The sequence below is a fragment of the Electrona antarctica genome (assembly GCF_951216825.1).
Source record: "Electrona antarctica genome assembly, chromosome: 13".
NCBI lineage: Eukaryota > Metazoa > Chordata > Actinopteri > Myctophiformes > Myctophidae > Electrona > Electrona antarctica.
The window spans coordinates 22,760,832-22,781,388 of NC_136794.1; the positions used below are offsets into that span (position 1 = coordinate 22,760,832).

Consider the following 20,557-nt stretch of genomic DNA (forward strand, 5'->3'; position numbering starts at 1 on the left):
TGATTTCAATTCAATTTATTTCAAAATCATGTTCAAAAGGAAACAACCCAACATAACATGAACTCTTTATCTACAGTTATAAACCAAACACATTGAAACATTTATACCATTTTGTGCAAAACTTATCCTGTTTCACAGAATATGAAATATAATTGAAATAAGGAAATCAGGCACATGAAGCTGTACAACTCACAACCAGCATGAAACATAGGACAGTTTTAAGACAGATAAGCAATTTACTCAATACAGACCGTTTCAGTAAACCACAATAAATACACATTTCAATATATCATTCATAATAAATACTGGAAAAAAATCAAATACAGAAATACTTAACTGGATGCAATGTCACTGTATTTACCCTTCTCATATGCTTTGGCACACTGATTCTGTATTCTAAGGCTAGGCTATGTTGATGGCACTGATTGCCTGGAAACAGTCTGCACACTTTATTTGAGCTCTACATGACATGAGAGGAGGAAGCTTACTGGGCATTCACTAGGGCTGCAATTATCCATTACTGTTTTGGTTTAAAAATAAAATTATCGATAAACGCTTTTTGGATATGTGTTATATCAACAAATCAACATCAATTGATTAGTTTGATTATTGTCGCATCCCCAGCTTTAGACAGTACTGACAAAACACTCCAGTACTGACCGTTGTGATTACAGTGCCTGGGCAGGAAAACAGCAGGCTTGCAATAGGGGCAGAATGGCAGATATTGTTATTCATGCAGCATAAAATGGCTCAAGGTACTGTAGAGCTTCAGCAAGGTATTTCAGTAGTAAATATATGCACTGAATTATTGCCGTCCCTAAATTTTGATATCTGAGGCCTTGATAAGGTCACAAGCATTCACTTTCCTCTTTATATCACTCATTTCATAAAGAGGTGTTAAACGGTTATTTATAATTTTTTGGCAGATCATATACTGTCATTTGTTTTGATCTGTTTATTTGGACATACAGTTATCAATTCCTGATCTGAATTGCATTTAAAATTGATTGTCAGTCTCAAATGTTTTTACTCCTTTACATATTATTAACAAGAACCCATTTTTGGTTTCTTGCATTCAATCTTGGTGGTACTACAATACCAAGTATAGAGTAGTACTTACAGGATGTACCACAGAGTCTATAGGATGTTTGCATTTGCTTTGATGATTCTTCTATGAGAGAAAAGCCATTGAATAGCCTTCAAATTATTGCACTTAACACTTAACACCAACCAAAATCATCGGAATAGATACAAATCTCAAATGCTGAGATTTTAATAATATTGTATGGAATGTGTATGTTGTGTTCCCTGTCCTACACAGCACTCAAATAACTGCCATAACCATTGACTTAATTTATTAAATACTGAAACACATTAAGTTAGGTTATTCAAATTATATCTACAGTTAATACGGTAATTCAATGGAGACAGTTTGTTGCATGGTGACGCCCCATGTAGTTAAGAATAGTAGATGGTAGATTCCCATAGTAGATGGAGGCAAGGTTCGATATGTAAAAAATAAATCATAATACAAATTTGAAATATGTGTGTCAGGGTTTATGTAGTTAGCATAATTTATTTTATATTAAATTATTCAATTGTGATATTATCAAACATAAATTCCCAGCAAACTGAACCCTGGATGGTACAGAATAACCTTGAGTATATGATATTGGCATTTGGAGTTATGTCAAAGTGCTACTTTAGTATATCCCTGTATACACCATCAATGAATATTTCTCAAGAATAAAGTTTTTTGTGGCACTGGTGACATTACCAAACCACCACATTATTCTAAGAGTAAACTAAAAAAAAAAGGGACATATGAGAGGGGCTGCATTATTTCCTATGTATTAGTATGTATAAAGTAAAAACAACTGCCATGTCATCAGACCCCTCCCCTACACAAAAGTGCAACATGTTATGAATTATTTTTGAATAGATGTGTGAAACCGCTATATGCTCTTGAAATTGTATTCCAAAGATACAAATAGCAAGTGCTTTTCAGATCATAGAAAAGCATGGGTTAGTGACAAAGTGGAGAAAAGTGAACGGTGCGTATGCTGATTAGTTTGTTTTACAAACCAATGGTCCGTTTTTCATGAATGCCACTGAGATCCCCAAAACAGCATGCTTATCATTATCAAAACATTTACAGTATATAAGTATACACGTAGTTCAGAACCAATAAATAAACTGTGACAATAAACCTTTTTTTGCACATTTGACACATATAGTAGACATAGAAAAGTTCCATCTACAGTACAATATCTGCTTAAAACTAGAACTTTACATCTGAAATTACAAGATACATTGCACAGCGTATATTTTTTGATGTTTCCACCTTGTGGCTTAAAATACTGTAGTGGAGAAAAGAGCGAGAGAGAAAGTGGATGAATCCTCAGACATTTCCATCATGAACTTGAGGCTTAATAGTTATTGATGGAAATGTACTGTGGTTTTGTAAATTGCTTTGAAATGTAAGGTCAGGTACTGTAAAAGGCCATGAATATGTTCCCTTAAAATACCACTTTGTCAGGATTCTTCTCAGGTAAAGACACAGAATGAAAGAACACTTAAAAGAGTGAGGCCCTTTAAATGGCCGTGACCTCGGGGCAATGGTCTGATAATGGAAGGGTCTTAGTACTGTCTGCTAATGAAGGTACTTCAGAAAAACCATTAACACTTGACTCTTCCTGTGGCTGCTCTGCCACTAAACAGGGGCTATGGTCGTAGGAACCCTGGGCGTTATTGTTAAGGTAGTTCTGAAAGTCTATCTGGTTCGGCACAACAGGCGGCTCCACAAATGTTGCTTTGGAGAGGGCTTTCTTCTCTTGTTCAGGTGTGCAGCAGGCCACTGGGGTTGTTGACGTGCCATTGGTCAGAGCGAAATGGTGACTAGCTCTGTATTGTTCCTCGGCTTGTTTAGGGTAGTCTGTGTACTGCTCGGCAGCCATGTTAAACGGTCCTTGGGGCATGTTGCCATTGGTAGTGCTTACCGTGTCCTGGAATGCTAAGGCGTCTCCGTAGGGTTCACTGGGCTGGCTGCTCGGCCCATTGGCCGAGACCACGCTGGAGCTGTCCAGCTGGTAGTACTCAGCCGGAGAAGAGTTGATTAAATAAGCGTTTCCATTCATGTGGCTTTCGTGTGTCACGGGGGCATCTGGGTAACACAGCACTGAAGACAGAGGGACCACCTCGGTGTGGGACACGGGCGGAGTTGCCACTACGTCCTCAAAGTCCTTCTCTTCATCAACCTCATCCTCATCCTCTTCTTCGTCAGAGTCACTGTTCCCTAAGCTCTGAGTGCTCGAGTCAGACAGCCCACTGCAAACACTGCTACTGTCCTCTTCATCTTCTTCATCTTCATCGTTCTCCTCATCATCATCATCATCATCGTCATCATCATCGTCATCATCTTCTTCATCCTCGTCATCATCTTCATCGTCTAATGGTTCCTCCATCTCGCCTGTGGTCTGCAGGTGCATGATGGCGGTCTGCGGCACAGGCTCTGACAGGGAGTATTCTAAGTTGTGCTGTGTTTGGACAAGAGGGTTGCCGTTGCCCAGGCTATTGGTCTCACTATGGTAACCGTTGGTAGGGGATGTCTGCTGCTCACGACTCTTCTCCAGCTCCAGTTTCATGATGGTATGCAGGAAATGGGTCCGTACACGGATAGGGTTGAACTCTACCCTTCCTGCCGAGTTGCTGCAGCCCTCCTTCGTACAGCCACAGGGAAATGACATTCGGTCCACCTAAAGAGAACAAAAATACCTGTTGGTTAATCTGCAATACATTAATGTTTGCAAATGTTGCGCTAGTTTGACAATAAGGTAAAAATTTGGTCAAAGCCCAAAGGCCCCCAAAATGTTTTATTGGGTGCTGTTGGTCACCCAATACTAGAACACATAAAGTTTTTTTTATTTTTATAATATTTATTTTATTTGGAAAAAGCAGTACAATAACAGCATTTCTATGTATACATAGGACACAAGTGCAGTTCCCAGGATTCTTTTTTTTCACCCCTCTTCCCTCCCTCCCCCCTCCAAGTGACTCCATCTCCAGTGTCTCTGTAACATCCTAGCTTTCTTCAGGACTACATGTGGCATCAAGTCAACACTTAAAGGGGCATTCCACTCATTTTCAACATTTTACTATGTCATTAATGTACCTTAGAGCTGTTGTGTGGAAATTATAAAAAAGTTCCCCCATTCTGTGTTTCCTAGAACTAGAGGTCTGAAAAAAACCATTAACATGGTGAAACACATCTTGATGATGTCATCAAGATGTGTTTCACCATGTTAATGATTTTTTTCATAATTACAGTTCTAGGAAATCCAAAATGGGGGGACTTTTTTATTATTTCCACACAACAGCTCTAGGGTATATTAATGACATAGTAAAATGTTGAAAATGGGTGGTTTTCCCCTTTAACAGGGGCAAAGGGCAATATCGCTTCAGAGTGTACATTTCAGAAGGAGAAAAAGAAGAAAGAGTGGGCATACAAAAGAAAAAGACAAAGACAAAAAAACAACAGAAAACATAAAGTTATTATAAATCTTTGACTTCCTCAAACTCCTGGCCAGATATATTGTAGTCTAAACGAATTTAAGTGTAGCAACAGTGAAAACAAAGCATTTTTCAAAAAGAAATGCATATTACAATATCACTCTTATTTTGAATTACTACCGGGTTCACAAATGGGCAACAGTGAAAACTAGATAAAGTGCCCCTCGGGGCACAGGTCTCCACCAGGGCAGGTCAGGTTGTGGCCTCCTGGTGGCGCTATAATAGGCCAATGTGAAAAGGGTGCCATTTATTCTTACGCCTTGGATGGCAATTGGATGATTTGAGGCATTTTGTTCCAAAAATGTGTTTTGCAAAAATCCACCTGTTGGTAGTGCTATAACAGGCCAATGTGAAAAGGGAGGGATATATTCTTCAGCCTAGTAGTAAAGTCTGTGAAAGATTTCATGTAAATTGCACACTGTCACTGCGTTCATGATTTGTGGTTTTTTGGTTCATCGTTGGCATCCAGGGAGTGTGCGTGCAAAATTTGGCATCGTCCGGGTTAGCGGTGCCAGGTTAACGGTGCCGGAGATTATCTAGTAACAGACAGACGGACGCACGCATGCACGCACGCACGCACGCACACGCACACACACACACTCAAACAGTCACACACACACACGGACAGAGTGCAAAACATACTCTCTCCCCATGCCTTCGGGCTGGTGGAGACAACTAAGCAATAAGCATTCTTCAAAAAGTAGCACATATGCTCGTACAGTATGCTTGTATTTTTGCATGAGCAATATGAGACAAGAGGGCAAGCTCATCTCATGCATATGTATACCAGTCCCTTGCTAGAACGGTCTTTGACTTTTTCTGCGCAAGACGCACAGAAACGGGAGATTTCCTTTGACGCTGGCTAAAACAAATGGATGTTTGTTATCGACTGGCTTTAGCTAGCCTACAGCAGGAGTAAATTGATATTGTCCATCTCGTTGCCTTTTGGGATATTAATATTCTGCATGTTCGTATATCTAGAGAGAAGAACATCAAAGGCATATATTATTATATGCGTGTGGTGGGGATTTACCTGGCACTTGATTCCTGCTACGCTGCAGGCACAGGTCTCTGGGTCGCAGAAGACTCGACAGTCACAGCCACAGTCCTCCCTGGACATCCGGATGGCCCTCAGCTCATGTTTCTCCTCCACGTCGATCTTCTTCACTCCCGAGGTGCGCAGCAGTGCTCGCCTTTTCTTCGTGGTGAGGGGCTGTAGGAAGAAATACTCGTCCACCTCTGTATTGTCCAGGTCAATGTCGTCGTCGGAAATGTCCTCTGCTGTGAGCGCGTTGGCTTCCTCGGACTCCACTGTACCATTCTTAGTCAGCTGAGAAAACAAGGAGACATCACATTCAGGCTAGTTTGAAAAGTAAGCCTATTCTAATACATTATTTCAGTGGAGGGACATGCACTTTGTCACAGATGCATAGGTAGCAAGAGAAGCCCTGTGACAAACCACTGCTGGGAACACAGAACCAGAGTCGGGCATTCTTAACAAAACCATTGAAATGCTTTCTTCATACTGATTTCTATTTAATAGCAACCTTGGTGGAACTATGCATGCCTCCCTTCGGGCTATTCAAATAAACGCAGCACGATGATGATGGTGAAGTGTTATTTGGGAATCAATGGTGTGACCTCGATCGGAAAGCGGGTACCTTGAGTTTAATGGAGTTGAGTTTCTCTTCCTTCAGGTGGTCTCTCAGCATGTCCCTGTGGAGTCTCTCTTGTTCCAGGGCGAACTCGCCCAGGGAGTACTGTCTAACCCAGCTGTGTCTGTTGGACATGCCAAGCGTGCTGCCACCCTGACTGGGCACACTGGTGAAGCCCTGCCGTCGGCTGAAGTAGTACACCGTCACATTCTCAAAGTGCACCCTCCTGGTCCGCAGGCGTTTCTCCCTCTTCAATATAGAGTCAGCTTCATGGGAAAATAGACATGGGAGTTGTTAGAACAAATATATACATTTAAAATGGAAATAAAACCCCTAGGCCAATTCTTTGAGTTTGGTTCAAAATCATAAAAAGGCTAGGCTGACCTTAGCTTTGAATAGTCAGACAATCAGAGATCTCCGCCTGTCTGGGGAAATCTAAATTCAATGTATGGTTAGTGATGCTGTTATTAAAAATATTTTTTGTTAACTGTTTCTGCCCAGTTTTTCTGCCCAGATATTCATTGAATTTAGGTGTCATCAGACGTTTTTTCATTGCCGAGTCTGCCATTGTCTTGTAGGTGCAAACGCAAGTATCAGCGAGCTGATTAGGCGGAGCAGGGAAGAGGCAAATGCCTGAAATCTGTGTCCAATTCATCAAAGTGAAATTAGACATTTATATGATAGCAACAAGCTCATAGCATTGGCCTACTACGGTTTAGTTCCCCTTTACTATTATTTTTTATTTTTGTAGAAGGCTGCATCAGTCAAAGTTAAATTAAAATGTATGCTCCTTGTCGAATACAGTGTGTGAAGAAAATAACTTTGTTGATACAAAACAAATGAGATGCAGGATAGTGACCTTTAGGCATTTAGCAGACGATTTAATCCAGAGCGATTTGCAGTACGTGACAAACATTTGTATATGGCCTGAATTTATATAATTTAAATGTTAAATGTTTAAAATATTCTTTAGTAGTACTTTAGTAGCCTTTTTACCTTCACGTGAAGCTTATCAAAAGCATCAAAGGAATGCTTAATTTGGTGAAGAAAAGTGTTTTTTGTTGGAACAGTAATGCCTGAAACATGAGTCTAGTTTTTGCTCGTCAGCCTTTTAGCACGCTTCAGGATAATGCTTAACTCAACCCAGCTTGGTAGGAAAGGATTTCATCATGTATCTTTGCTGCCACTTGGCATGCAAGCCCTCCTTGGAGTGGCTTTTTAAGGACAGTTCTTCACGAGGGAGGGGCAAGGAGGAGGGCAACGGTTGAGCATAAATAATCCCTTGCCTGGCCCAGAAATGTAGAGTCCTGGTTCACAGACGCAGTGCTCCCAGCATTCACCCCATATCAGACAGACAGGACAAATAGAAACCATCTGCTTCCAACAGCTGAGAGTGAACAAATGGAACCAAATGGACCCTTTTCCATTAGTACACACTCAGTGTTACAAATGGGTATTCGTACATTTGTACATGAGAATATATCACTCAGGAATATACAGTTATAAAACAGCTTTGTTACAGGTACCAAACAGTGATTTATTTCATTCAATCAGCTTCCTTTCCCTTTCCCTCTCAAAGCCATATAAAATGGAAGCATTTGCTTGGAGCATTATATTAAAGCCCAAAAAAACATATCTGACAGACAGGTCTTAAAACAAATGACAAGTGGATATCTTTTACCCTTCTACCTCTAATGCCAAACAAAGCATGGTTGTTTAAGATCTCAGTGCCAACACCCAGTCAATCTCTGTCTACATTTGACACCTCTCTGTTCAAGCTCAAATGTATACTTGTCTTTTGTTGCATGACCGTAACGCACACTTGCATAGTCCCCTTATCTTTTCAACCACAAAAATGTACTGAATTGTTTGGAAAATAGCCAATCTTGCATAGTGACACATTGTGTGAGTTGGTATATGTGCTATTTTCAAAATATCTTTGAAATCGTCGTGAATTTCACTTTTTGTTTTTAGCTATAATGACATGCCCCAAAAATGGGATGGCAGGGTTAAAGTGGTTAAGCTGACCTCCAGCCCCCAGCTACTAGCAGCTGCAGCTGACACAGAGGCCACACTCAGCCTCCCTTAGGGACACAACACCCTGCTTATATGTCCCCCTGTGCCTCTACAGAATGAAGCCCAGTCACCTGCTGCCTGTTACCTATAAAAACAAAAGATACAGCATAATATATACACCTAAATATGTTGAGGGTAGATCAATCCGGGTACCCATTGGCAAAACAAAGGAAAAACAGCACCCTCTTTTCCTTTGAATTGAAAAAGGCAGATTGAATTATTAACACCGTGTGGCAGAGAAAGCATTTTGGCCAAATATGGTCATTTTCACTTCCGTTTTCCCGGCTCACAGACCGTCATTGTAAGAAATGGCTTATGTTAGCATAGCTCACGTGGTTTATCTTTCACCAGAAACGTTAATATGTTGTGCACGATGCGATGAAAAATCACAGATCAGATCCGAACCTCGGATGTACGATCATCACCACGGACAGTGCCGTATTTTTCAGAGGAAAGAGCCAAAGAAGATCCTACTTTTAATGGGACCCTATAGGATGCGCGCATGTTTCCTGATGCTGGGGGTATGCAAGGCGTTGCCTAGCAACCGGGCCAGTGTTAAAAGTAGATTTTCAGCTAAACCGTTTCATGTTTGATATAAAGCTTTATCTATGAGAATTCTCGTAGTTGACATACAACTGATGTAGAGGGAAAGTACGAGAATTCTCGTAGTTGGCATAGAAAGAATTAACTAAGCTGCTGATTTTAACGATTCTAAACGAACCAACTTCTTCGACCTGTATCTGTCTCTCTTCTCCTACTATTATTTTCTATTTACAAAATATTTTCCCATTTCAGGTTATAAGGCACTTCACACCAAGCACCACAATAACTATAAAGATAGTTTAAATAAAGGTTCTAACTCAGTCAAGTGGATGGCACAGTTCACACCACAACTGTAAGAAAGACAATGGTGAATGAAATGTACGTAGTTCATGTGAGTGGACCTTCATGAACCATTTTACTGTGGATCTAATTATTATGCTTTACTTATCTTTCAGCCATTAAAAAGACATCCCAAAGACTTGCAGGAAAAAAACAGCTTGATTAAAATGTGTCATCTTTTGGAAACTAAATAAATTCAAATAAATCATTGGAATTATGTGGATCTCGGCATCCACATGGGTATGGCGTGGCTCCAATGTGGACCTCGGTTTTCATGTGGCCAGCCTGTGACATCAGTGACATACGTATCTATGATGACAAAAGAATTGGGCCAGTCTGTCATTTACTTCTATTATACAATTATTAAAGTTAAATATTAAAATAATTATAAAATATTTGACACATAGACTGACCCATAGATGGCTAACTGAACAGCAATAAAACAAGTGGGGCTGGGAACCATGTGTTGCAGACTTATTTTTCTAGCTGCCTATAGAGCCACACTGTAAAATAACCTTTCATAGAACATCTACTGTATATCGTATTGCTATCATATTAGGCCAGTATACAGTAGATGCCTGAATGAGCAACAGGGTGCAGATATGTATATCGTATGTGGCTGACTGAGGTCTTTCTTAGAGCATAGTTCTATGGTACATTTAATATGACCCTGTGGTGTTGCACACACACATCGAGAGACTGCATCAGCTCATTCATCTGGCTGAGCCTGTCTGCTGACGTGCTTCCTAATGAGAGAGTCTGCCTGTGCATTCTTCCTCTTTATTACAGCACTGGCTTCTCTCTGCACCAGCTCTCCTCTCCTCTGCACTCTGTGCAGCAGCATTGAAATAATAATCACCATCTACGAATGTAAACCTATGTACCTGTCCGCTGGTGTTATTGTGAACTATGCTGCCCTACAAAGCCACAGTGCAGTAACAACAGTTTCATTCACAGAGACATTCACTTATTTCTTTGTCTAAGGTCAATTCAGCCTTCATGATTTTGGGGGATAAACAATTTTCCATATGAACCGATACAATTAGTGCAACATCACATACATATATACCGATAACCGATACCTAATCTAGCCAGTTGAAACAACAAAATAATATAATAGTAGTTTATGTTTTTACCTGTGAACTACGGATAGGTTGATTGTTCATGTGTCCACTGTTCGACTCAGGATTTTGATGGCATATATTGCACATACTGTATTGTGTCTGCCTTGCAAGACAATAACTATTTTAGCCTGGCTTTCTCTGAGATGAAAATTGGCTGTTAAAACCTTTTGGTTTTAACTGTTTAACCAGCCTATTAAAACCTGTTGGTAACACTAATTGGTGTTGTGCTAGCCGTGCGCGTGTGTGTGCACGTGTGCGCGTGTGTGTGCACGTGTGCGCGCGCGTGCATGCATATGTGTTTGTGCGTCTGTGTGTGTTTTGTCAGGAGGCAGACACTCACGCATGAAGGGGCCTGAGGCAGAGGGGTTGACACTGTCACTGCTGTCCCCACTCTCACTGCAGGAGACCTCATCGTCAGACTCCCGCAAGGAGGAGCACGGGGAGGAGGAGGCCTCCACCTCCTCGAACTTCCTCTTCAGTATTCCGCTCATCGCACTCCGCATCTACACCTGGAACAGACAGACAGACAGCAGAAGGGCCACACACATTATCTAATAGCCAACTTAGGGCCCTCCACAATCCTCAACACACTCAATTAGCTATGGGACCCAGACCCCAACATACCTGCCACAGTCCACACACACACACACACACACACACACACACAAGCATACGTGCGCGCTCGTGTCGTGTGAACACACACTCTCCCATGCCGCCATCCCAGATCCCAGGTGTCCCCTGGGCGATTGATCACCTTGGCACAAAGGAGCTGAGATGGAAGGAGAAAGCTGCTAATTGCGTAATGCCTACTACGTGTGCCTCATTCTCCTGTCTTTGATTGACTGACTGCAGAAAAAAAGAGACTCTGACAACTTGTCTCGTCTGCTACTGGTCACAGTGGCCTTCATGTAGACAAAAGGTAAATGACAGCCGACTGTTTGGCAAAACACTTAAGAATCTGTTAATTGCAAATGGCAGAATGCCTGAATTGAAAATGAAAGTATATGAAAAATGCCCAGAGCAGCTTGATATCAGCCTGTAGCAAATAAACAGAGGAATTATGTGACTACACTTAATTGCTGTTTCACCTAGAAAACACAATGCATAAAAAAACATCCATAGGCTTCAAAATTAATTAACTAGCATCTTAGGGGAAATTAAAAAAAAACCCCATATAGCTTATTCAAGGCATTGCAAAGAATTCAAACATGCGTGCGTGGCACGTGCCATGCGTGTGTGCGTGCTGTGCGTGCGTGTGTGTGTGGGTGGGGGGGGGGGGGGGGCTACTTGAATTCAATATGTGCAGTATATAATGTACGTTACCTTAAGTTGTACATATGTTATCATATATTTAAAAGCTTGAAATATATGTGACAACCACTTGAATCACAAAATCATAAAATGATTAGTGAATAAATCACACCATTCAGTGCCAGAGGAAGAATAGAAGACGCAGCTGTGGCTGGGAAATAATAAAATATTATTATTATACATTTGTGGGTCTGCATGTTGTTGGTTGGTCGTGGTACAGAGGAACTGTTACAGATCATTTGTGGGTCTGCATGTTGTTGGTCGTGGTACAGAGGAACTGTTACAGATCATTTGTGGGTCTGCATGTTGTTGGTCGTGGTACAGAGGAACTGTTACAGATCATTTGTGGGTCTGCATGTTGTTGGTCGTGGTACAGAGGAACTGTTACAGATCATTTGTGGGTCTGCATGTTGTTGGTCGTGGTACAGAGGAACTGTTACAGATCATTTGTGGGTCTGCATGTTGTTGGTCGTGGTACAGAGGAACTGTTACAGATCATTTGTGGGTCTTATGTTGTTGGTCGTGGTACAGAGGAACTGTTACAGATCATTTGTGGGTCTGCATGTTGTTGGTCGTGGTACAGAGGAACTGTTACAGATCATTTGTGGGTCTTATGTTGTTGGTCGTGGTACAGAGGAACTGTTACAGATCATTTGTGGGTCTGCATGTTGTTGGTCGTGGTACAGAGGAACTGTTACAGATCATTTGTGGGTCTGCATGTTGTTGGTCGTGGTACAGAGGAACTGTTACAGATCATTTGTGGGTCTGCATGTTGTTGGTCGTGGTACAGAGGAACTGTTACAGATCATTTGTGGGTCTGCATGTTGTTGGTCGTGGTACAGAGGAACTGTTACAGATCATTTGTGGGTCTGCATGTTGTTGGTCGTGGTACAGAGGAACTGTTACAGATCATTTGTGGGTCTGCATGTTGTTGGTCGTGGTACAGAGGAACTGTTACAGATCATCATGTTGTTGGTCTGCATGTTGTTGGTCGTGGTACAGAGGAACTGTTACAGATCATCATGTTGTTGGTCTGCATGTTGTTGGTTGTGGTACAGAGGAACTGTTAAAGATCATCATGTTGTTGGTCTGCATGTTGTTGGTCGTGGTACAGAGGAACTGTTACAGATCATTTGTGGGTCTGCATGTTGTTGGTCGTGGTACAGAGGAACTGTTACAGATCATTTGTGGGTCTGCATGTTGTTGGTCGTGGTACAGAGGAACTGTTACAGATCATTTAAAAGTCAATCGAGAGTGGTCATTAATTAATGCCACTGCAGTCACATCCAGTCAAATCCGATTCAAATCTGATTTATTTCTCAAATCTGATCTTTTGGCCCGACTGTTCACACTGCATTTGCAAGTGACAAGATCGGATCTGTCACAGAACTGTGTGTTCAGACTGGCAGTCAAATCCAGCCTGAATCAGATCTGTGCCACATCCTGATTGGAATCTGATTAGTTTAAACTAAAGTGAAATAGTAGTATTCTTTTTTTTTTCATTTGCTGCTTTCTTTTTAGTTTTTTAGTTAGGGCTGGGCCATACGAACATGGGGCTAAATATGTAGTTCTTTCCAAAAAATTATGGTGATTTATTTTGTATTATTTACTATAGCCCTACTAGAGAATAAATTACATCTGGGCACGAAATATCACGGGATCTATTGAATGTGAAGGGGGAGGTGATTGAGCCTACACACAGGGCTCCATCTTGTGCCACCCTTATCCCCAAGGTGACTCCAGACCCAGGAAACTTGTCCAGGCCAGTCAAAGACTACTTAAAACTCTTATATTGCAACAGACTAGCATTTTTTATCTGCACAAAGACAGTCTGCCGACAAAAGATTATTTTCCACCATGCAAATTGCAGAAAGCACTGGTTTGCTTTATAGTTTGGGCTTATTTCTGAAGTGTAGTTGCTTATTTGGGCTTGCTTTCATGATTCCTTTAAAAAATAGCTGATGTAATAGGGCTCAAGTAGTGAAACTGGTTGCTTCTTTTAGATTTGTTTTCAAAGACCTGGTCGCTTGTTTCACTCACAGAATCTGGCAACACAGCGCTTCACACCAAAACAAACAAAGATAGCATTATTTTCGCTAGTCTTGCTTTGGAGTTGATTTGGAGACTGGAGTTGATTGATTGGTATTATATATATTAATTGAGAGTTGATATTGAGAATATGGTATCTAGTTCACACACTACACCAGTATAGTCAGCCCTGAAGTCCACTCTACAGTCCACTCTACTACTCTACAATAATTTACCCCCTCATCACTACAACATGGATAGCGTCGCTCCCGACATCGGCAAACGACCGGACATTCCGACGCGTCGATAAGGCGCTAGGGACGGCAAGCGACGGGAGCTTCTCGTCGGGGAGTCTCCTGCGGACAGTCTCGCGACTGGAGACTGCCGATCGTCGGTCCAGTGTGGACCTGCCTTTACATCTACACGTTGTGAGCTTGTAGATCAGCTATTTGATTAAAAGGTTATTTTAAATAGTAAAAAATGGCAAATAAGTTTATGGATAAGGGTTAAGGGGTGGCGCAAGATATAGCCCACAGTATGGGAGCCCCCTAGTACCTCCCCCTTCACATGCAGTAGATCCTGTGATCTTTTGTGGCCAGATGTAATATCCTGGGGTCTAGTAGGACTATAGTAAATAAGAAAAAGCCGTCAAATTTTGTAAAAAAAAAACATATTTAGCCCCATGTTCGAATGCTAAAATTGCTAAAACGAAAGAAAGCAGCAAATGAAAAAAAAAAGAACACTCATCTTTTATACTTTCTATAATAACAACCTAAAACCTGAACCTTGGTTGAAAAAACCAACGTTGTCCTTTTAAAATAAAATAAGTCTAAACACAAACAAGTGATTGATTGATTGATTGAAGAATTTATTAACAGTTTGCAGAATTACAGTACATTTCAAGCACAAACTCAATACAAAGGCTGTTAACTGTGAGTGGACGACCCAATTAAGCATTACACTTGTTTCCAACAGGGTCCACCATGTTCAAATCATCAAAACATTTAGAGACGTACAAATAGACACTTCTATAGACAGAACAGGAATTCATCAAAAAAGAATTCATCAAAAAGGAGGTAAAAAGGGAAAAGAAATATATACAGTGAGGGGAAAAAAGGGGGGGGCGGGGGGGGGGATTCAGATTTTACGGGGGCCAGTTTCGAATTGCAGCCATCCGTAGGTGCCCTTTGAGAGCGGTTTTGAAGGAGTCAAGGGATTCGCATGTCTTAATGACAGTTGGTAGGGCGTTCCACATTTTGGTGGCATAGGAGCGAAAAGAATTTAGTCCCTTGTTTGTGCCGAATCTGGGTTGTACATGGTTCGTTGCACTCCCTCTGGTGTTGTGGGTGTGGACTTCGTTAACATTAAGGAAGTATCTAGACAGGTACATGGGTATCTTGGTGGTGTATCGAATCTTGTGGACCAGACCCATTGCAAGATGCTGTACTCTGTCGTCGACCCTAAGCCATTCCAGCCTGTCGAAGTGGGCAGGGGTGAGGTGGGTTCGGGGGGCTAGATCAAGTAGGAGCCTGACCAGTTTGTTTTGGGAAGTCTGGAGCCTGGTTTTAAGGGCCTTTGAGGTGCTGTGGTACCAGGAGGTGCATGCATAGTCAAAGAAACCCTGTACAAGGGCTCCTGTTAAGGTCTTCAAGGTGTTTTTGTTGACCAGTGAGGAGATCCTGTAGAGGAATCTTGTTCTATGGTTGACTTTTTTGATTACGTTGGTGGCCATTTTATCACCGGAAAGATTAGCCTCCAGGATGGAACCTAGGTAGGTAATTTCATCTTTACGTGTGATAACATTGTCACCCACTCTAACCAAGAAGCCATTTGCCTTGCTGAGATTACTAATAGAGCCAAAGAGAATGGATTCAGTTTTTCCCAGGTGTAAAGATAGTTTGTTATCAGCGAGCCAGGTGCAGATTCTACCGAGTTCAGAGCTGAGGGCATTTTCAACCTGCAGTTTGTCCCTGTCCGAGACCAGCAGTGCTGAGTCATCTGCGAACAGGAACAAGTTGCAGTCACAGGCTGAAGTCATGTCGTTTACATATATTAGGAACAGTAGAGGCCCTAGTATGCTTCCTTGTGGAACGCCACAGCTCACTGGGAGGGGGGGGGACAGTGTTCCGTTCACTTCCACCATCTGTTCTCTCCCCTCCAGGTAGGATTGCATCCAGCTCACTGATGTGCTATCGAAACCAATTGCTTTTAGCTTGTTAACCAGTATGGAGTGGTTCACGGTGTCAAAAGCCTTTTGGAGGTCCAGCATGACCATGCCGCAGTATTTGCCAGCGTCCACCTCTTGTTTGATGTGGTCGCTCAAATAGAGGAGGCATGTGTCAGTGGAGTGGGATGTTCTGAAGCCAGATTGGAACTCGTACAATAATTTATTAGTGGCAAGATACTTTTCAACCTGTTCATAGACTATTTTTTCCATCACTTTCGAGATGGAACTAAGAATAGAAATAGGGCGGTAGTTGCCGGGGTCTAATTTACTCCCTTTCTTGTGCAAGGGGGTTACTTTGGCCAGTTTGAAATCTTGGGGGACCTGTCCCTGTTTGATGGAGAGGTTTACTATGTGGGTGATGATTGGAGCTATAGAGATGGCTGAGTCTCTGAGAAATTTGGAGGGAATGTTGTCATGGCCTGTGGCCTTGTGGGGTTGGAGGGCACTCAGTTTCTTAATTACCTCATCAGTTGTTACCATAACTAGTTTAAAATCGTCTTTACAAACACCTAGGTTTTTGTAGAAGGTTGTAATGTGCTCTACACCAAAGAGCCCAGAGTGGGAGGGCAGTTTGTTAACCAGAGTTGTTGATATGTTTGTAAAGAAGATATTCAAGTAGTTGGCCACATCAAGGTTGTCAGTGATGAGAGTGTTGTCAGATTTGATGTTTATGTTCGAAAATCTGGTTTTTAGTTTCTGACCATAGCTTAGTTGATTGTTTAGTAGCTTCCAGAGCTCATGAGGATTGTTTTTGTTTTCCTCAGCTTTATCATTAATGAAGTTACTTTTAGCTGATTTGGTCATGGCAGTTACACTGTTTCGTAGTTTGATTCGTTGTGTATTTAGGTTGTTCAAACGAGCTTGGCGAACACTGTCGAAGCGCTTGGCTAGCTTTGACTTGCATTTTAGAACTTCAGAGCATTTTTTGTCTCTGGCTTTCATTGCAGCCAGTATGTCCGGATTCATCCATGGTTCCGAGCGGGTTTTGCCCCTGGTGGTTCTCAAAGGAGCCATGTTGTTCAGTACTGATGTAAATTTGGTTTTGAAGCCAAGCCAAGCTTCTTCGACATGTGTGCATTTAAGCTCATCGGACCAATCCAGACTCTCCAATACTTGGTTAAAGACCTCACTAGAGTAGGTTTTGAGGTCCCTTGATATGACTGTTTTGTGGCAGCCGGTCTTAAGTTTTTGTATTTTGCGGGTACAGAATATCATAAAATGATCACTAAGCCCACATACAATAACCCCTTTCTTGGAGATTCTGGATTTGTCCGAGGACAGAATGAGATCAATGACAGTTTGAGTAGAATCACACACTCTAGTGGGTTGGGTAATTAGCTGACTGACACTATGTAGATCACAGAACTTACTGAATGACTTAAACACAGGTGCTTCCTTTCGTTGCATGTCTGTATTGTAGTCGCCAATCAGGATTTTCTCTACACATTCCTCCTCAGCTAAGCACCCCTCAAGTATATCATAGAACCCATGTTGGTCAGGCGGTCTGTAGACGGTGCCCACTAATACTGTGTGACATCATGGAATCCGATTTAGATCAGGTTACTGCATTCAGACTGAGGTGGATCTCCTGAAATCAGATTTGAATCAGATTTGAAACCACCTCTGAATGTGGCTAAAGTCACATTTGTAAAAATCTGATTCCATTTGACGTGTTTGTGTTTAGACTTATTTAAATGATTACAATCTGGATGTGGCACCGATCTGATTCAGGCTGGATTTGGCTGCCAGTGTAATAAAGGGGGCTCCAAGTCCTCTGACTGATGGTGCAATTAGACGTATAAACAAGTACAAGCTCATCAGTCAACCACTAATACTAATCATCATTATACTGGAACTGACTTGAATGAGTGATGCATTGTAACTGTCAAACAATGTATTACTTTGATTGCTGCCTCTCCCCCCTGAATAATATCCTGTAATTATTCCTGCAACAATTATTTTGATGTTAATCACCCCTCCCCCCCCAGTGTTAGGCATCAATGAACATATGCAGTGTAAATGTTTTTGCTGAAATGTGTTTAGTTCATGTTTATTAAGTCCATTACTTAATACTTAGTGTTCTTTTTTATGTGACAGCAGCAGTTGGACCCTCATGTCACATTCTGAAATAAACCCATAACCATAACAGTGCCAATGGAGCAGAGCACGGAATGCTAGGAGCCTGGCAGACCTCCCGCCCCCACGCACGCACGCACGCACGCACGCACGCACGCACGCATGCACGCACACACGCACGCACGCCCCCACACACACACACACACACACACACACACACACACACACACACACACACACACACACACACACACACACACACACACACAATCCTTTTTTTCTTTAGGAAACCGAAATCAGGAAAGGCTGCATACAATTTCAACCAGTCCCAGTCTGTCTGTCTATCTGCCAGAGCAGCTTGTGGGCGAGTTCCCATTCAGAAAGAGCCATGCTGTTTCATCTAGAGCGGCAGGCTCTGCTATCAACTCATTACAGATGCAAATGCTGCCTGAGAGACGAGGCGGTGTGTGGAGCTCAAGGGAGGATTGGTGCTGCCTGCCAGCCAGAGGGTCATTGTTCCCAGGAGGCTGTTGCTTGTTCAGTACTGTGACATGGCACTGTGAGCGCTTGGAGAAGCTCCAGTGTCAGCCTCCGGTGTCAGTAGCTTCACCTAGAACTGAGGAATGTGGGAAACAGTGGAGGAGAGAGGTCTCCGTCAGGACAAACCCATTGTAATGGCTTTCCCTCCAAATGAATAGTAACCCCTTCTGACCCTAAAGCTCCCCATCTGGCTGAGCAACGATCTCTCCGCCAAAGCCAATAAATGGGCTGACTGACAGGGAACAGATGATGTGCCAAATATAGATTATGAATAATGATGATGACGAGGCAAAGCAACATTGAACATTTCACTGACATTGTTACATATATTCATTAAATATATAGGAAATTAAATTGAAACCCCAAATGTGCTCCAATGCAGTTATTGCTCATCTTTCTTTTCTTTTGTCCCATTTGCTATTTTCTAGCATGGATGGCAATTTCCACATGGAAATTACTTGTGCAATTGTAGTCTAGTTCCTTGGATCCTAATTAGGTAACATTGTTGGAAACCCATGGATATACTTAGACCTCAGCAGATGCTGCACTAGGCTTTGATTTCCAAAAGCGGTTTCCATGGAGATTCTAAAGTATCTCAACTACTGTTCCACATCGTTTATAAAGACCCTATACATACTAGCACCAACATAAGGGTGAATTAAGCCATACAGATGATAAACAAATAGATATCTTAAATACATTATATTTGTGGACATTACTGTATAATGGCATACTGTATTCAGTCGTAAGCTTTTTATATGGATCCTATCTAAAGAAAACACTGAACTAATTTGAAAAGCTATAACGTCTCCCTGACACTGAGTGGGCATGACATCATGTGCAACAGCACTGTGGGTAATGTAGGCCGGGTCTACTATGCTCAGGGCTTAATAGAAGCCAGAGATCAGAGATTGTTCCTCCTCTCCACCATACAGCTCGTTCTTTGTCTTCTTCAACGTCGCCTTACCACTAATCATGGCTGGGCAGCACACACCACGGTGCGAGAGAGAAAGTCCTGGGCAAAAAATAATGCAGCAAAAGCCTGCTTTAGGAAAGCCCCTCCCTGTGTTGGCTTCACTGAGCACACACAGACATGCACTGGGGAAACCAACTCCAGTCCTTAATCAACAGCATTCACACACACAGACACAGCAGCACTCCAGTACACTTAGAATTCTGAGTCAAAATCCTCCTTTTTCCTCCGCATTCATTCACTTGGCAGCCTCCCACAATCACAATGAACTGCTGTGACAACACAAACTTCATGCTGCAGACAGACCTGTTTATAGAGTAGACAACCACAATAGAAAAATACTCATCGCAAGTGATGCCAACGAGGCCATGGCATCTACTGCGAGTCATGACACATCATCATGACACCTAATCCATTACACTGCTCTGTGTGTCAGCCCGTACAACTGACCTGTGTGTGTGTCCACTGGCAGAGTGCGACTCCTTTCACCTCTCCTCACAACAGCCCCGGCAAATAATACTCAATTGTCACTAAAAAATCAAATAAAAGATGAAACATGATGAATAAATTGCTTTAGTCCACTGACTTGCTGGGACCCCAGTGCATCAGGGGCTTACAATGAAAACGGGTGCAGGAGTGTGGGAGAGACTTTAAAAATGTTCCTGCTCAGACTCCACTGCCGGTACCATATGATTTATTGTTGCATAGCGATGGAGTCTCTCTCTCTCTCTCTCTCTCTCTCTCTCTCTCTCTCTCTGGCCACACAAAGGCTCATTAGCTGTAGCCAGCTGAAAGGCAGGAGCCTGACTGGAGCGGGAGTGGAGTGGAGTGGAGCAGAGGCAGCCTGTGAGATCACATGGGTGGGATGTCTGAGAGAGAGAGAGAGAGAGAGAGTTCAGGCGTGCCTCTGCTCCTGCTGTCTGCAGATATTTTTACCAGCATGAGCAAGGGAGGGGGGAGGCAGGAGGAGGGAGAGGTGTGTGTGTGTGTGTGTGTGTGTGTGTGGGGGGGGGGGGGGGGGGGGGGGGTCAGAAAGAGAAAGTGAGGGAGCATGAGAACAGTGGAGAAATAGATAGAGGGCATATGAGAGATGCAG

General features: G+C 42.4%; 1 protein-coding gene across 1 annotated transcript; it reads right to left on the bottom strand.

Moving 5' to 3' along the window:
• On the bottom strand, positions 1-20,048 carry csrnp3 (cysteine-serine-rich nuclear protein 3). The gene is made up of 5 exons (XM_079518482.1): positions 19,912-20,048; positions 10,647-10,815; positions 6,231-6,490; positions 5,603-5,899; positions 1-3,755 (listed from the first exon to the last, which is right to left on the bottom strand). Exons 2-5 carry the CDS (start codon positions 10,807-10,809, stop codon positions 2,595-2,597), a joined length of 1,881 nt encoding a protein of 626 aa, XP_079374608.1. The 5' UTR covers positions 10,810-10,815; positions 19,912-20,048; the 3' UTR covers positions 1-2,594.
• Between the last annotated feature and the right edge of the window lie 509 nt (positions 20,049-20,557).